Here is an 18,048-nt window from a genome sequence, read left to right as displayed (position 1 = left end):
CCTTCATGGCATGGTGCTTTTTTCACTATAGTGAGTAAGTTCTCATGAGATCTGGTCATGTAAAAGTGTGTGGCAGCTTCTGCTCCACTCTCTCTTGCTGTCTTGTTCCTGCTTTCACCACGTGATGTGCCTGCTCCACCTTCACCTTCTGCCATGATTGTAAACTTCCTCAGGCCTCCCTAGAAGCTGAGCAGATGCCAGCACCATGCTTCCTGTAAAGCCTGCAGAACCATGGGCCAATTAAACATCTTTTCTTTATAAATTACCCAGTCTCAGATACTTCTTTATAGCAATGCAAGAATGACCTAATAATACAATGGCCTTTACTATATTGAGGTATATTCCTCATGTGCCTAGTTTATTGAGATTTTTATCATGAAGGGATATTGAATTTTATTAAATGCTTTGTCCACATTTATTGAGATGATCATATGGTTTTTGTCCTTCATTCTGTTAGTGTGATATATCATGTTTATTTATTTGTGTGTGTTGTGCCAAACTTACATTACTAGAATAAATTCCACTTGATCATGATGTATTTTTTTTTATGTGCTGCTAGATTCGGTTTGCTAATATTTTGCTGAGAATTTTTGAGTCTGAGTTTATCAGGGGTATTGACCTATAGTTTTTACTGTTGTTGTAGCCTTGTCTGGTTTTGTTATCAGGGTAATGCTGGCATCACAGAATGAGTTAGGGACAATTCCTTTCTCTCCCATTTTTTGGAATAGTTTGAGGAAAATAGGTATTAGTTCTTCTTCAAAAGTTTGGAATTCAGCAGTGAAGCCATCTGGTCCTTATGCAATCTCATTACTTGTTTTTGGTCTGTTCAAGTTTTCTGTTTCTTCCTAATTCAATCTCAGTAGGTTGTATGTGTCCAGGAATTTATCCATTTCCTCTAGATTTTCTACTTTTTCATGTATAGTTAGTTGTTCATAATCGTCTCTGATGATCTTTTTATATTTCCATAGTATCCATTGTAAAGTCTGCTTTTTCATTTCAGATTTTTTTTATTTGGGTCTTTTCTTTTTCTTGGTTAGTTTAGCTAGCAGTTTATCAATTTTGTTTATCATTTTGAGAAACCAACTTTTTATTGTGTTGATCCTCCTTTTTTTTTCTCTCTATTTTGTTCAGCCCCACTCTGATCTTATTTCTTTCCTTCTACTAGTTTTGGGTTTGGTTTGTTCTTGCTTTTCTAGTTTCTTGAGATGCATTGTTAGAGTGATTATTTGAAATCTTTCTACTTTTTTAACATAGGCATTTAATGCTATAAACTTCCCTTTTAGAATAGTTGTTGCTATATCTCATATATTTTGGTATTTTGTTTTCTCATTTGCTTCAAGAAATTTTTGCATTTTCTTCTTAATTTCTTTCTTGACCTGATGGTCATTCAGGAGCAGGTTGTTTAGTTTCCATGTATTTGCATAGTTTCCAGAGTTCCTCATGTTATTGATTTCTAGTTCTATTTTATTGTATCTGAGAAGATACTTGATATGATTTTGATTTTTTTAATTGCTGATTCGTTTTGTATTCTAACATATGGTCTAAAAAGTGTTCCATGTGCTGATGGGAAGAATGTGTGTTCTGTAGCTGTTGGATGAAATGTTCTGTAAATGTCTGTTAAGGCCTTTGATTTACTGTGCAGTTTAAATCTAATGTTTCTTTGTTAATTTTCTGTCTAGATGTTCTGTCTAATGCTGAGAGTAGGGTGTTTAAATCTCCAACTATTATTGTATTGGAATCTGTCCCTCTCTTTAGATCTGATAATATATGCTTTATGTGTCTGGGTGCTGCATTGATAGATGCATGTGTTTTAAGTTGTTATATCCTGTTGCTGAATTGATCCATTTGTCTTTAAATAATGACTTTATCTTTTTTTGTTATTTTTTTACTTAAAGTCTGTTTTGTCTGATAAGTATAGCTGCTCCTGCTTGCTTTTGGCTTTTGTTTGCATGGAATATCTTTTTCCATCCCTTTACTTTCAATCTATATGTGTCTTTACAGGTGAGATGAGTTTCTGGTAAGTAGCATATCATTGGATCATGTTTGTTTAATCCATTTAGCCAATCTATATCTTTTAAGTGGAAAGTTTAACTCCTTTACATTCAAGGTTATTATTGATGTGTGAGGGCTTATTCCTGTCATCTTATTAATTGATAACTGGTTGTTTTGTATACCCTTTGTTCCTTTCTTTCTCTCTTATTGCTTATCTGTAGTGCTAACATTTGATTCTTTTCTCTTTCTTGTTTGTATGCTCTGCTTTATCAGTAGTGTTTATATTTGCGTCATGGTAGATATCATTCTTTTCACTTCTAGGTGTCGGATTCCCTTAAGCATTTCTTGTAGGGCTGGTGTAGTGGTGATGAACTCCCTCAGCTTTTGCTTGTCTGGGAAAGACTTTATTTCTCTTTATTTATGAAGGCTAACTTTGCTGAGTATAATATCCATATTTTCTTTTAGCACACTTTAGATACATCATCCTATTCTCTCCTGGTCTGTAAGGTTTCTGCTGAGAAATCCACTGTTAGTCTGATGGAGATTTCTTTATAAGTGACTAGATGCTTTTTTTTCCTTTCCTTTTCTTTCCTTTCCTTTCCTTTCCTTTCTTTTCTTTTCTTTTTTCTTTTTTCTTTTTTTTTGAGACAGGATCTTTCTCTGTTGCCCAGGCTGGAGTGCAGTGGTGTGATCTCAGCTCGCTGCAACTTCTGCCTCCTGGGCTCAGGTGATCCTCCCACCTCAGCCTCCCAAGTAGCTGGGACTACAGGCATGTCACCATGCCCAGTTAATTTTTCTGTTTTTAGTAGAGTTGAGGTTTCACCATGTTGCCCAGGCTGGTCTCGAACTCCTAGACTCAAGCAATCCACCTGCCTTGGCGGGTGCTGAGATTACAGGCGTGAGCTACTGTACCCAGCCTGTTCTTCTTTTTCAAAAGTTATTTTAGCAGTCCACAGCAGTGATGGTTGCAAACAGTAGAATTTGTCCTTCTGGCATGTGAAAATATGTAGCCATCTTTCTGGTTCTGGTGGGGGGGCTGAGTCACTGTTATTGGCTCCCACCTTAGCCCTGGCAGCAGCAGCTGCAGGCCAGGAATGTCAGTGGGGCTCCAGGGATTTTCCATTGGGCCCCAGGGCAGGATTACAATCTGTGGGGGCTGGGCTCCCAAAATGGCACCAGGGTGTTGTTAATTAGCAGCTTTTTTAGCAGCTCCTTAGGACTGGGGAGTTTGTGGGACTGAGCATGAGCTCTTCCTCTCTGGAGCAGTGCTTTTCCAGGCAACCCCCTACATTAGTCTCAGGACCCACAAGGGCCAAGGGACTCTGTCATGGCTAGGATTATAGGAGTCTGCAGCCGGAGTGTGGACCACTGGGGGTCTCTCATTTATGCTTTTCCTGTATTAGGGAGCCTCTCTAACTCCACTAGTAGGTTTTAATCCTGATGAGATTCTTTCTCTGTATAAGACAAACAAACTAAGCAAATGCATTTTCTTCTACTTTCTAGCAAAATCCCACTGAACTGCATTCGTCCATTTGGCTCACCATGCCATCACTTCTCCACTGAAGTGGCTAGTCCAAGGCCAGGTCTTCAGGCATTTAATACCCACTGCAACGCTATGGTAGTCAGAAACCCCTTTTCATCCTCTTAAAAGTATCTTTTGAGAAATAGAATTTCTTCATTTTTATAGTCCAATTTTTCATTTTCTTTTGTAGTATTGACTTTTTGCATCCTGTTGAAGATCTTTGCCAAGATCATGATGATGTTCTATGTTTTTCCTTTAGAAGTTTGTTTTACCTTTTGCAGAATCAAATCAGCTAGAATTTTTTGTTTATGATGTAAGAAGAGAATCAAGATACAATTTTTTCCCATGTGGATCTTCAGGTGACACATTACCATTTATCAAAAAGACCATCTTTTCCCCACTACACTACAGTGATACCATGTTATAAATCAGCTGACTGTATATGAGTGGGTCTGTTTCTGGGCTCTGTGTTCTAATACATTGGTCAATGTGTTTATCCTTGCACCAGGAAATGGTTATTTAAAAAATAACATAAGATTTTTGTAATGAATTCAATATGTACTTCAAATCTGTGAGTTAACCAAACATCAGCTTCTTTATTCCAATCCTTTGAGATCATTTAAAAATTTCAATATAAGCAAAAAGATAGGATTGAAATGTGTATAGTTCTTACAGAATATTTAAAAAAGATAATTTTACATTTTTCATGACTTTTGCAGGTTTGCATGGATGTGTTTAAGAAATATATAAATATCAATGAACTGTGTTTGCTACAGCGTGCAGGTATGAAACAAATAATTAGTATGAAGCTATTAATGTGTTGTTTGAAAATAGTTTAAAAGTAAATTCAATAATTTGTTAAGTTTGAAAACTGAATGCCTTGCCCAAGAGTAGCTCTGTTGGCCTAAGAAAGGATTGAAAATAAATGAGAGATTTTGGTTAATAAAAAAATGATGATCTACCTAACACTGTCATTCCCTTACACATTAATATTTTCATGACTTACAAATTTTATTTATAAGTGTAAGATGGAGAAAATTGTATTGTTAATTAGTCTTTAACTCTATCTAAAGGGATTTTTCAGAAGCTGACTCTTTCCTACTTCTTCATCCTTCTTCTCTTTTTACATTTACCTCTTGTAGCCAGTGTACCATCCAGTAAGTTCTGTGCAGTTCCCTGTACATGCCAGGCTGTGTTCAAACTTCAAGGCTATTATTACCACTTCTCTCTGTCAGGGATGCCTCTAGTTCCATCCCATTTCCTCATGGCAAAGGAAAGGCTATTCAGCCATCAAGACTAGGTCATAGGAAATAGGATTACCTCCTCTATTAGGCCCTTATCTGATTCCACAACCCCATCCCATTCTTTGCCACCTTCTCCCCATACTAATAATGAGCTGCAAGAGGACAGACACCATGCTTAATTTATTTATATTTGTCACCCTGACACAACCACCAAAGCAACATAGTAGATGTGGTAATAGAGCACTTTCACTTCATTTATTTCTGCCTGAGATCTCATTCTGCTAAAAAAAAGTCTCTGACAGGTTTATTGTTTTGTTTTGCTGGTGATATCATCTCCCCAAAGATTAGAGGAAACACCTAATGGAATTGCTAGTCTGAACTTAATATAACTATAGCAAAGAAGTAGTAGTTAAGGTGAAGTAATAGATACCTATATGGGAATATACTTGTGACCTAAGGGATTTTGATAGCCAAGGAGGAGAAACTATATAGGTTAGATGTGGATGAACTTTTAAATTCCAGAAATAATTCCATAACATGAGATGTGGAAGAAAAGAGGATGTCATGAAAAAGATGCAAAACTCCCAAAAATATAAGTCTGACTGTATAAAGATCCAGTATGGCCACAGGAAAAATATTTCTGAATTTTGCTTTAAAACAATGAATACAGAACAAAAATAAGTGCCTGTAGCAAAGAATAAATGTAGAAAGTTGTCAAGAACCTGTGGAAATTTTTTGGTGTAAAAATAAAAACTTAGATCAGTGAGAAATAATAGATAGCTCAGAATAGACCTGATACATATGAGGGGTTTAGTGTTTAGAAAGACCATAGGATTTGAGACAAGAGGAATCACTTTAAGAATGATAAGATAACTAGATAGCAACTTAAAGAGGCTCTGAATACCACTGGTATAAATAAGTTATGGATTTAGCTACTCAGGCTCTACAGAGAGGCCTCAGGAACCATTTTGGTGCACAAGGGGAGGGAGCTGAGTCAGTGGACTCCCTCACCCCCTGTTTAACCATAGTTTCTTGTTTATCTATTTTGTATTTGAATTTCCGCAGATGGGAATTGAACAATGAGAACACATGGACACAGAAAGGGGAACATCACACTCCGGGGACCGTTGTGGGGTGGGGGGAGGGGGGAGGGATAGCATTAGGAGATATACCATATACCTAATGCTAAATGGCGAGTTAACGAGTGCAGCACACCAGCATGGCACATGTATACATATGTAACTAATCTGCACATTGTGCACATGTACCCTAAAACTTAAAGTATAATAATAATAAAAGATAACCACTCTAAAAAATAAAAATAAAAATAAAATGCAGATGTACTCTTGACCAAGCTATGCAAACTGTAAAGTATCTTTCAACTAAAAGATAAGAGGATTTTGACCTGCAAAAAAAAAAAAAAAAAAAAAAAGAGAAGTTTTTAAATTTTAAGTTTTTATTTAGAAACTTTAAATTTACAAAAATCTGTGAAAATAGAAATAATACAAACAATAGTCATATCGTTTATCATTTTCATTTGTTCTCTCTCTCCTTCCTTCCGTATATGTGTGTGTACACACACGTGCACATATGTGCATGGCCATACACACACACACGTTTTTTCGTGAACCACTTGAAGTTAAATTGCACGCATCATGGCCCTTTACCACCAAATACTTTAATGCATATTTCCGAAAAACAGGCTATCCTTTTATATAACCATGGTACATTTATCCACATTAGTAAATTTAACATGAGTACAGTAGTTTTGTCTAATTTATTATTTATATTCAAATTTTGTCACTTGACCCAATTATGGCCTTTTATAGCATTTTTCCCTCTAGTTTAGGATCCAGTCCAGGGTCAGGTGTACATTTAGTTGTCATGACTCTTTAGCCTCCTTTAATCTAGAACATTTCCACCGTCTGTCTCAGACATTTTGGGAGTATGTATGTGATAAAATATACATAAAATTTACCATTTTAAACATTTTTAAGTGTACAATTCACTGGCATATTAAGTACATTCAATGTTGTGTAACCATCACCATTATCCATTCCCAGAACTTTCTCATTCCAAACAGAAATGCCGTACGCATTAAACAATAACTCCTCATTACCCTCATTCTCAGCCCTTGATAACCTCTAATCTACTTTCTGACTCTATGAATTTGTCTATTCTAGGTATTTCATATAAGTAAAATTATACAATATTTGTCCTTTTGTGTCTGGATTATTTCACTTAGCATAATGTCCTCAAGGTTTATCCATATTGTAACATGTATCAGAATTTCCTTCCTTTTAAAGGCTGAATAATATCCTGTTGTATGTACATACCACATTTTGTTTATATATTCATCTGTTGATGGACACTTGGGTTGTTTGCTCCTTTTGGGTATTAGAGTAATGTTGCCATGAACTTTGACATACAAGTATCTACTTGAGTCCTTGCTTTCAGTTCTTTCGGGTATATACCTAAGAGTAAAACTATAGGTCCTGTTTTATCTGTTTTATATTTGAATTTCCACATAAAATTTCCCTTTCCAGAAGTTTCATGGCCAAAAACATTTTAAAACAACTGCTATTTAGCATATACCAGAATGAATCAATGAAGTACAGCAATTAGTAATTCAGTAGAAAAAGTCTTTTCTTTTAAATCAGATTTTTAGAAAGATGACAATTTCTGTGGTTTAAAGTAATCAAAGGGAGTATAAAAGATATAAATTTGATCACATAAATTTGAACTAAAAAGCTATTATCTTCAATATTTTAGATTTACCACTGGTAATATACAAAAATATTCCAATATATAAGAATAATGAGTCCAGTCAGCTATTTAGAAAGACATGAATATTGTTTCTTCTTGTGAAAATTAGAAACATTTCAAGAGGAAAATCCAGTGGTTAATGATTCACTAGAATTATGCATTCCTAACCAAAGAAAGGAGTAAAAGTACCTGATTCTGGTGAGTAATTGGTAAAGTAGCATTATGAATTGACAAACCTTTTTAAAAAGCAATGCAGGCCGGGTGCAGTGGCTCACACCTGTAATCTCAGCACTCTGGGAGCCTGAGGTGGGTGGATTGCTTGAGCCCAGGAGTTTAGACCAGCCTGGGCAAAATGGCGAACCCCCATCTCTATAAAATAAATTTTAAAAATTAACCAGGCATGCTGGAGTACACCTATAGTCCCAACTACTTGGGAGGCTGAGGTGGGACGATCGCTCGAGCCCAGGAGGCAGAGGTTGCAGTGAGCCGAGATCACAACACTGCACTCCAGCCCTGGGTGACAGAGCAAGACCGTGTCTCAAAAATAAATAAATAAAATAAAAGACAATACAGCAGTTTGTGTCAAAATGTATTAAAATGTTCAGGCAGTTTCCACCTAACAGTTTAACAAGAAGGTATCATTATTTGTTTTTGATTTTTTGAGACAGAGTCTCCCCCTGTCGCCCAGGCTGGAGTGCAGTTGCACGATCTTGGCTCACTGCAACCTCCGCCTCCTGGGTTCAAGCAATTCTCCTGCCTCAGTCTCCCTGAGTAGCTACGACTACAGGCCTGTGCCACCATGCCTGGCTAATTTATGTATTTTTAGCAGAGACAAGGTCTTACCATGTTGGCCAGGCTGGTCTCGAACTCGTGACCTCAGGTGATCCGCCCACCTCAGCCTCCCAAAGTGCTGGAATTACAGGCGTGAGCCACCACGCCCGGCCGAGAGGATCATTATTTTCAATGCAGAAAATATATTAACAGTTTAAAAATAACTTAATGAGGCCAGGTGCGGTGGCTCATGCCTATAATTCCAGCACTTTGGGAGGCCAAGGCGGGCAGATCACCTGAGGTCAGAAGTTCAAGACCAGCCTGGCCCACATGGTGAAACGCCATCTCTACTAAAAATGCAAAAAAAAAAACTAACCAGGTTTAGTGGTGCATGCTTATAATCCCAGCTACTCGGGAGACTGAGGCAAGAGAGTCACTTGAACCTGGAAGGCAGAGGTTGCAGTGAGCCGAGATCATGCCACTGCACTCCATTGCCTGGGTGACAGAGTGATACTCTGTCTCAAAAAAATAAATAACTTAATGACAAAAAGGAGGAAGGTTGCATGTCAATTAGTGGACTATTTACACACTGGCTAACATAGATTAACTGCACCTTTTTGAATGTCTGCAATTTCAGTTTTATTAATAAGCTATAATAACACTGAGTTTACCATTTTATCAGTTGATCAGCTTCTGTATAGGCGACTATATAAATACTGCCAAAAGTATAGCAGCAAGAATTTATCTGTATGTGTCCAGGGAAAATAATTGTAGTATATAAAAAAGCTTTACGAGAAATTTGAATATTGTTATACCATATTATTAAAGTTTTAAAAATTATTAAAACTTTAACATTAATTTTTCATTTGTGCCACTGAACTTTGTCAGTAGCTACTGGCTTTCCTAAACAATACCAGGTAATCCAGCTAGTAATAAATATTTCTAATAGAAATAATTAACACAAAATAAAACCAAAAGTATTTTTACTAAGGCAGTTAAGGTATACAGATTTTAACCTGGGAAATTTTGGAATGAAGAAAAAAAAGATCAATGAAAGAATCCCAATTTAAATAATTTTAGTAAAATTAATGGGGAAAAATTGGAAACATCGTGTTACATAGAAAATCAAGGATTTGGATGGGCAAGAAGGAAGTACTTTCTCAAAGAAAACTAATCAGCATTGTTGTAATTTTTAGTAGAATGTTCCAGAATCACAAACTGAAATAAAAAATATCCCCATCCATGACGAGGCAGGGAGAAGTTAAAAATAATGTCAACATGTTGGTGGGTTTAAAGCAACAAGAATGGGTATGTGTCAAAACAGTCTGCATCCATCACCAAACTATACAACCTCACATATGTACCAAGGCTATTGCCTCAAGACCCCGGGAGCTTGACTCTCTAGGAGTTCATATTGACACTATGATGTATGGGAATGGCAATTTGGACCTATTCTTTGCAGGTAGCACATGGGTTACTTCATGCCGAACATGCTTGGTTGACTTCAAATATTATTGCCATTTTGACTTTTGCTTTAATTTTCATCCACTGTTTCTAATAGTAGAATTGTACCTTTCAAGAATTTACATTGAATTCTTATTATTTTATCTTTATATATAGAAAAATTATCAAATTTAAGAAATACGGATATCTGAAGCAGCAAATGACTTTAGTATATATATTTTCATTTTCAGTAAACGTATTTATGGAGTACTACAGAAAGTTTCCCCCAGGTGTATACTTTGATTTACAAGTGCTAAATGACCTTCTAAATTCTTTACTCAAACATTGTTTGTTGAAAGAAGTATTTCAGATAGTGAACCTCAGCATAATGGTTAAAATGCTGGTAAGTAGCCTGAAAATATATGTTATTTTAATATTTTATATTACTTTATCTGTCATATTCATTGTTTGAATTTAGCAGTTGAATTTCTGTATTTGTTGAATACTTCTTAGAAACCACTTGTGTTTTTCAACATAAATGAATTTGAGAAATTTAAGGTATACTGAAAGAAGATCTGAAAATGAGTGTAATTTTCTTGTTTTATCCAGCCTTCTCTGAAAATATTACTAAACATATTTGAGTATGTGGCAACTATGAAATTAAGGAATGCTGTACCTGCTTTAATTGATATCTTTTGCAAGGTATGGTTTTATTTTCTCTTTTATTCTCTGATGGCGAGTAACCAAGAAAATAATTGTTTCCATGGGGGGTACCCTTGAGCTGCCTTTTATTCACGTTCTGGATGCCAAAGAATTCTCTTTCCAGAAGTATTCTTTTTCTCTTGAAATAGGGTTTATAAAAAAAGAATCCAGTGGCTGATAAGCCTTCCTCTTAAATAGTTTCAGACACTCAGGTTATTGCTTTTTGATATATGAATTGTCTTCGTCTCTACTCTGTAAGGATGATTAAATAAAATTTTCTTTCTCTAAAAGAATTGAGATCATTTACAACAGAAATAAACAAACCAAAAAAGACTTACAAAAATATAAAATTCAACTTTTGTTAGATACTTCCTAGTATTTGATACTACTCAATCATCTACTTCAGAATAGGCCTGATAGGAAAACTGCCAGTTTTCTTTCAGAAGCAACATTGGAAGAACTCAAGCAGAAGAACAGATATTTGAGTGAATACCTCAGATTTCACATTACAAAACTTGACAATTGCTTGCCTAGAAATGTTTGGAATCAAAAGTTACTGATTGCCAGGCACGGTGGCTCACGTCTGTAATCCCAGCACTTTGGGAGGCTGAGGCAGGCAGATCACAGGGTCAGGAGTTCAAGACCAGCCTGACCAACATGGTGAAACCCCATCTCTACTAAAAACACACAAAAAATTAGCCTGGCATGGTGGTGCACACCTGTAATCCCAGCTACTCGGGAGGCTGAGGCAGGAGAACTGCTTGAACCTGGGAGGCGGAGGTTGCAGTGAGCCAAGATTGTGCCATAGCCTAGGCAACAGGGCAAAACTCTATCTCAAAAAAAAAAAAAGTTACTGATAACCCATAGAGGTTGTAGAAAATCTCAGTAAGGACTCCATAAATTGTCTGATACTGAATAACTTGGCTTTCTGCAAAATGTACCCCACAGTGACTGTCTAAATAAAATTACCCTTAGTGGAGAATATCTAACAAAGACAATGATTTTCATTTTTGCATGGCTAATATGGAGCCATCATTTCTGGAAGTTGTTTAAAACCAGTGCCAATTTCCCTGTTAAGACTATTTCAGGGTTCAGTAATAACACCATAATATCATCATGGAGAAAGATGCTTTTCCTCCTCTTTATTCTAGCAGTGTACCATACTCCATGTATTTAACAAAAATATCACTGAGAAAAGATAATTAACATTTTTGTCCTGCCTTAGATTGTTACCTAGTCTGTTACAAAACAATTTATATTTACCCTGGTCTTTGAGCAGTGTTAAAGGGCAGAGTTTTTAAAGCATGTCAGTTACCAGATAACTGATTTGTTCTCTTGCAGGTTTGTTTATAGTTGGCCTTGTTCATTTAGTCAAAAGTCACTGCAAGGTCAGTGAATACAGTTAGACCACCAGCGACCTTTCAAATGTTGTAGAGCATAACAGTAAAAAAATCATGATGTCCAGTCCTTTACTTCATGATGTTTGGAAAACTATTTGTTAAGGTAGTGGATTGGTAGGTTTAGGAGAGGAGCTGTTTTCCTCTTTTAAAATAAAATTGAGCATGCTTTGAATCTAGAGGAGCTAATAGAGCTTAAGGATTAGAGCCTAATCTTTAGAACAGGCTTTAAACAGTCATTTTTATAGGATTTTTTTTACCAAAACTATTTTTAGTTAAAGTTGTTGAATAACATGTCTTAGGGTAGCATTTCTAGGACCCATTCAAAGGGGGCCGAGTACCACTAAATTTGAGACAATTTTCCTTGTAGTTCAAAGGTGAGGAAAATCTCTCAGCAGCTTGTTACTATTATCCTTCACTAAAAGAAATTCTATCTCAAAATATATAATTGTAAGTTCTAACAGCCAAATTACAGCATCTCACATTATACCTTGAAACAGGTAGCTTCTTCACTTACCCCTGGTATTGTTTTGTTATCCTACCCCAAATTCTTATTTCCTAGTACTCCCTTCAGATCTATACTGAAAACAAAGCATGCATTCTCCCAAACATTCAAAATATATTTTGATGTTTAAGTAATTTCTTAAAAGGGGAATTTTTCTGAAAACCAGAATAGAACCATATAAAATTATCAGCAAAAATATTGCTCAGAGAATTTCAAACACCACTCAGTTGAGTCATTCTTAACTCTCTAAATCCTTGTCCAGGGTAGCTAGTCATAATACCTTTGAGGTATTATGGAGGTATTGGAGGACCTAGTCATTATACCTTTGAACCAAGGTCAAGAGGATCCTTTGAGCTGGGGCAACTAATAAGACTGCCAGCTCACAACCTTGTATCTTCCCACTTTTCCAGGATAATGTCATGTAGAAGAGCTGTCAGAAAAGGCCTGCCTCTCAGTCATCTATTCTCACACTAGAAGTATCCAGATATTCCCTTGTTGGTTCTCTTCATTAGAGTTGAGGCTCATGAAGAAGACAGGAAATGAGTCATATGTGGATGATGGATAAAGCCTTTGAATTGATTTTTTTTTTAATTAAGTGCTATGTTACATGTGGGCAGTTGGTCCACCTGAGTGATTAATTTATCAAGGAATCACTGATTCTTCTCTGACCATGGCCCTATGTGAGGCACAGGAACAATACTTCTCAGGAAGTTTATAATCAGGGATGAGGTATGAATACCAGTCCTAGACTAGAAGACAGACTGAGTACTAAATAAGAGGTATATATGATAAAGTGGTTGAGATAACTTAGAGAACAGGAAGAAAATTCAAAAACTTAATATTTTCATTTTTGCTTTAAATTCTTAGGATATCTTTTTGTGGTTCTGTGCCTCCATTTTTTTAAATGAGTTTTATTCCACTCGTCTCCATGTTTCACTTCTTCCATCAGTGTCTTAGTTGTTTCACACACATTGGCTTCTCAATTCTGTCACATTTTTGTAAGAATAACCACTCTTTTCTCTTCTACAGCTTGTTGAAGCCGGGATGGTGCTTGACCCAGAGCACTTTAACTATATTGTTAAGCTTTTATACCAAGTACAAGCTTCCAAACAAGAAATAACTGCAGTTCTGGAAATGAAATCCAGGTGAGAAAAATCATTATTATTTAAGCCAAAATATATGTGTCTTGGTGGGGACTTATAAAAGCTGAAGGCAAAGCTCTAATAACTGTTTGTATGCCCAAACATTTAGATAGTAGCCTGTCATAAACTGTTCTCCTGTCTCTTGGCTGTGCCCTACTTTAGTCAAGCTGCCTGTGGCCAGCCTCACCTTATTTTTCTTAGTACTTCATTTCCTCTCAACGTCCTGTTCATCAAGTGTGAAAAGAGTGTCTTTTATCTTCTGCTTCACCACTTAATTACACCTAATGTACTCTCTTATATGTGTACAAATTACCTTAATTCTTTTTTCTATTTGACTCATTTTTTGTTGTTAGCTCAATAAAATACTTTAGTGCCCCTCCCTTATTTACTTTATCTATTCAGCTTGTGGGCCTCCAAAGACCTTTTAAAAAAAAAAAAAAAAAAGAAAAGCCGGGCGCTGTGGCTCACGCCTGTAATCCCAGCACTTTGCAAGGCCGAGGCGGGTGGATCACAAGGTCAGGAGTTCAAGACCATCCTGACCAACATGGTGAAACCCCATCTCTACTAAAAATACAAAAATTAGCTGAGCATGGTAGCGCGTGCCTGTAATCCCAGCTACTCAGGAGACTGAGGCAGGAAAATCACTTGAATCTGGGAGGCGGAGGTTGCAGTGAGCCGAGATCGCACCACTGCCTAGGCGACAGAGCGAGACTCTGTCTCAAAAATAAATAAATAAATAAAAACTGAAAAAAACCTCTCACAATTATACAAGTAGTACCATAATATACCAAGAAAAAGGAAAGCCATGACTTAAAAAAAAAAATTAAAGTATAACATAAATAGAAAAAAAGATATAAATTATGTGTTTAAATGAATCATAACTTTTTAAATATAATTAGATTTGATAAAGAGCAAATGAACTACTGAAATCCTTCACAATGCCCAGAAATCTCCAATATGGAGCTTCCATCACTATTTTTATCTCATTTCTCATTATCCTCTAATGCAGAGGTTCCCAAACTTTCTTGGTTCTGTGTCCCTAGGCCAAAAGAAAGATGTTAACTGTCCCATTTATTAACTAGTTAGGTCCAAACAAGTTAATAGTAGTAATTTGTTCAGTGTCTGACAGATGTCAGCCTTAACATAGGCTTATTTAACAAACTTAAACTAACCTATGGAGTTTGCCATTGTGCCCTAGATGCCTCAGTGCAGTTAAAAGAATTGCAGCTCTAAGTAGTACTACTTCCCTTCAATCACTAGCATTGAAATTAATTTGAGTTTTCCAAGTTCTATGATTTTTTAATTTACTAATACTAATATTCATGTTTTCCATGAAAATTGTAACACTGTAAATAGATTTTGGGGACTACCTAGGAAACAAATTTTTGTAAGGAAAGTATAATTCATCCAGCATATAGTTCTGGAGTCTAATTTGTTTTTAAGTAGGGTGCATTGATGTTGTCTTCCAGAGATTGAGTTCATTCTTCACCAGAGCGATATGTGAAAAACTTTTCCCATTTTGGGCAGTGGCAGCTATGGCAGAGAGCTCACATGACTAACAGATGTTAATCTCCCACCAGATTCAGTAGCAGTTAGCACAGGGAAAGTGTATGCATCAAGGCTCAAGAGAATAGCAGTATCTGGTGCCCTGAATAGCTACTGAACTTCACCCTTCATGCAGTGATTGACAGCAGACCCTGTTAGTATATAGGAAGACCCCAGAACAATCCAGCTTTTCACTTTTTTTATTGATGCATAATAGTTGTATATGTTTACGGAGTACATGAGTTTTAACGATACATGTATACGATGTATAATGATCAAATCAGGGTAACTGGGATATTCATCACCTCAAACATTTATCATTTCTTTGTATTAGGGACATTCCAGAGCTTCTCTTCTGGTTATTTGAAATATGCTGTACATTTCTGTGAACCGTAGTTGCCCTATTGTGCTTTCAAACACAAGCAACACAATCATGAATATTCCTAGTCTATTTTACAGTATATAACTTTGAAAACTGTATCTTTATACCCTCTGCCCCTTTCTGTGCTCCCACTTCAAACCATTACAGTTATGTGCCCCATAATGGTGTTTTGGTTAATGATGGACCACATATACCATGGTGATCCCATAAAATTATAATGGAGCTGAAAAATTCCTATCTCCTAGTGACATCTTAGCTGTTATAATGTCAGAGCACAATGCACTACTCATATGTTTGTGGTGATACTAGTGTAAACAAACTTACTGCACTGCCAGTCATATCGAAGTATAGCACATACAATTATGTACAGTACATAATATTTGATAATGATAATAAATTAGTATTACTGGTCTATGTATTTACTGTACTTTATTATTATTTTAGAGTGTACTCCTACTCATATTTTTTTTAAAGTTAAGCGTAAAACAGATTCAGGCAGGTCCTCCAGAAGGTATTCCAGAAGTAGGCATTATTGTCATAGGAGATGACAGCTCCATACATGTGATTGACCCATAGACCTTCCAGGGAGACAAGATGTGGAGGTGGAAGACAGTGATACTGATCATCCGTGTTCTCTGTAGGCCTAGGCTAATGCATGTATTTGTGTCTTAGTTTTTAACAAAACAGTTTACAAAGTAAAAAGATAAAAATTTTCAAAAATAGAAAAAAGTTTATAGAATAAGGATATAGAGAACATACTTTTGTACAGATATACGGTGTGTTTCTGTTTTAAGCTGGGTGTTACTACAAAAAGTTTGTAAAGTTACAGTAAGTTAAAGTTAATATTGAAGAAAGAGAAAGTTTTTTTCTAAATTAAGTGTAGCCTAAGTATATAGTATTTGTAAAGTCTACAGTTTGTGTTACAGTTGCCTACAGTATTCAGTACAATAACATGCTGTGCGGGTTTATAGCCTAGGAACAATAGGCTATATCATATAGTCTAGGTGAATAGTAGGCTGTACCATCTGGGTTTGTGTAAGTACACCCTTGTGATGATCACACAAAGATGAAATCACATAAAGGCACATTTCTGAGAACATATCCCCAGCCGGGTACAGTGGCTCATGCCTGTAATCCCAGCACTTTGAGAGGCTGAGGCAGGTGGATCACCTGAGGTTGGGAGTTTGAGACTAGCCTGGCCAACATGTGAAACCTCATCTCTGCAAAAAATAGAAAAATCAGCCAGGTGTAGTGGTGCACGCCTGTAATCCCAGCTACTCAGGAGGCTGAGGTGGGAGAATTGCTTGCATCTGGAAAGCGGAGGTGGCAGTGAGCCAAGATCGTGCCACTGCACTCCAGCCTGGACAACAGAGCAAGACTCTGTCTCAAAAAAAAAGACATATACCCATCAAACGATGCATGACTGTATGTAGTATTCTTTAAGAGGTACTAACATTGATGACCTATTTTATGATGGAGAGAGTTTTGAGAGAGTAGGATAATAACTGGATAGTTAAAGAGTTCAGATCATAACTGAGCATGTGAACCCAGCTCCAAGGCAAAAGAAAAAAAAATAGTGTGTTATTTTATACTTGAATTTTCTTGACTCTTTGAAATAATCACCCTATTCTGCACTAGGCAATTATTTTTTTTTCTTTGAAACAATATCTCCCTCTGTCTCCCAAGCTAGAGTGCAGTGGTGCAATCATGGCTAATGGCTCACTGCAGCCTCAACCTCTCAGGCTCAAGAAATTCTCCTATCTTAGCCTCCCAACTCTCTGGGACTACAGGCACGTGCCACCATGCCCTAGCTAATTTTTTTGTATTTTTTTCAGAGGTAGGATTTCAACATGTTGCCCAGTCTGGTCTCAAACTCCTGGGCTCAAGTGATGTGCCTGCTTCAGCATCCCAAAATAGTCAAATGAATTTTAATGCACATTTATATTTTGATTTTGATTATATTTTTAATTAGCTAGTTTACAGTTCATTTGAAAGACTTTCACAGAAGATAAGGCTGCTAGAAAGAATTTTAACATTTATATTCAGGACATTAGTGACAATTTATATGTGCCTATAACTTAGGAAATTTCTTAACATTCAGTGATTATTTTAAAACTTTCACATTTAAAGTGAGTATTGAAATGCTGGAGCTTAAGTCTGCAACTTTATTAGTTACTTTTTATTTATCTCCTGTTTCCCTTTTTCTAGTTTCCTGTGGGGATTACTTGAACATTTTTAGAACTCCATTCTGATTAACTGTAGTTTTTGAGTATCTCTCTTTGTATATATATATTTTTTAGTTGTTGCTCTAGTGCACTTACCTTTTGACTCAGCAATCCCAATTCTACAAATGTACCCTGAAAATACACCTCTATCAATACAAACATATGCACACCCAAGGTTATTCATTGCAGCATTGTTTATACTTGCAAAATATTAGGAACAATCTAAATACCAATACAGTAGATGAATAATATAGTATATTCACACAATGAAGTACTTTGCAGCCATTAAAAAATGAAGAATTTCTCTATGAATTTATTTAGAGTGATATCCAAGATATGCTGTTTGTGTAAATGTTATAAATACAATAATTAAAGGATTGCAGTTGGCAGAATATATATAAAAGTATAACTA

At 36.2% G+C, this 18,048-nt stretch overlaps 1 protein-coding gene across 1 annotated transcript in view; it reads left to right on the top strand.

Moving 5' to 3' along the window:
• The window catches only part of TOPAZ1 (testis and ovary specific TOPAZ 1), a 90,997-nt gene that overhangs the window by 36,912 nt on the left and 36,037 nt on the right, over nt 1–18,048 (top strand). The window contains exons 9-12 of the mRNA XM_024245097.3: nt 4,234–4,297; nt 9,990–10,141; nt 10,348–10,440; nt 13,372–13,487. Of these exons, the coding sequence (XP_024100865.3) occupies nt 4,234–4,297; nt 9,990–10,141; nt 10,348–10,440; nt 13,372–13,487 (425 nt within the window). The remainder of the gene's footprint in view (nt 1–4,233; nt 4,298–9,989; nt 10,142–10,347; nt 10,441–13,371; nt 13,488–18,048) is intronic.

The sequence above is a fragment of the Pongo abelii genome, chromosome 2 (genome assembly GCF_028885655.2).
Source record: "Pongo abelii isolate AG06213 chromosome 2, NHGRI_mPonAbe1-v2.0_pri, whole genome shotgun sequence".
Lineage (NCBI taxonomy): Eukaryota > Metazoa > Chordata > Mammalia > Primates > Hominidae > Pongo > Pongo abelii.
Note: the sequence above shows the minus strand (reverse complement) of the source record. Positions and strands in the feature narration are given on the sequence as shown.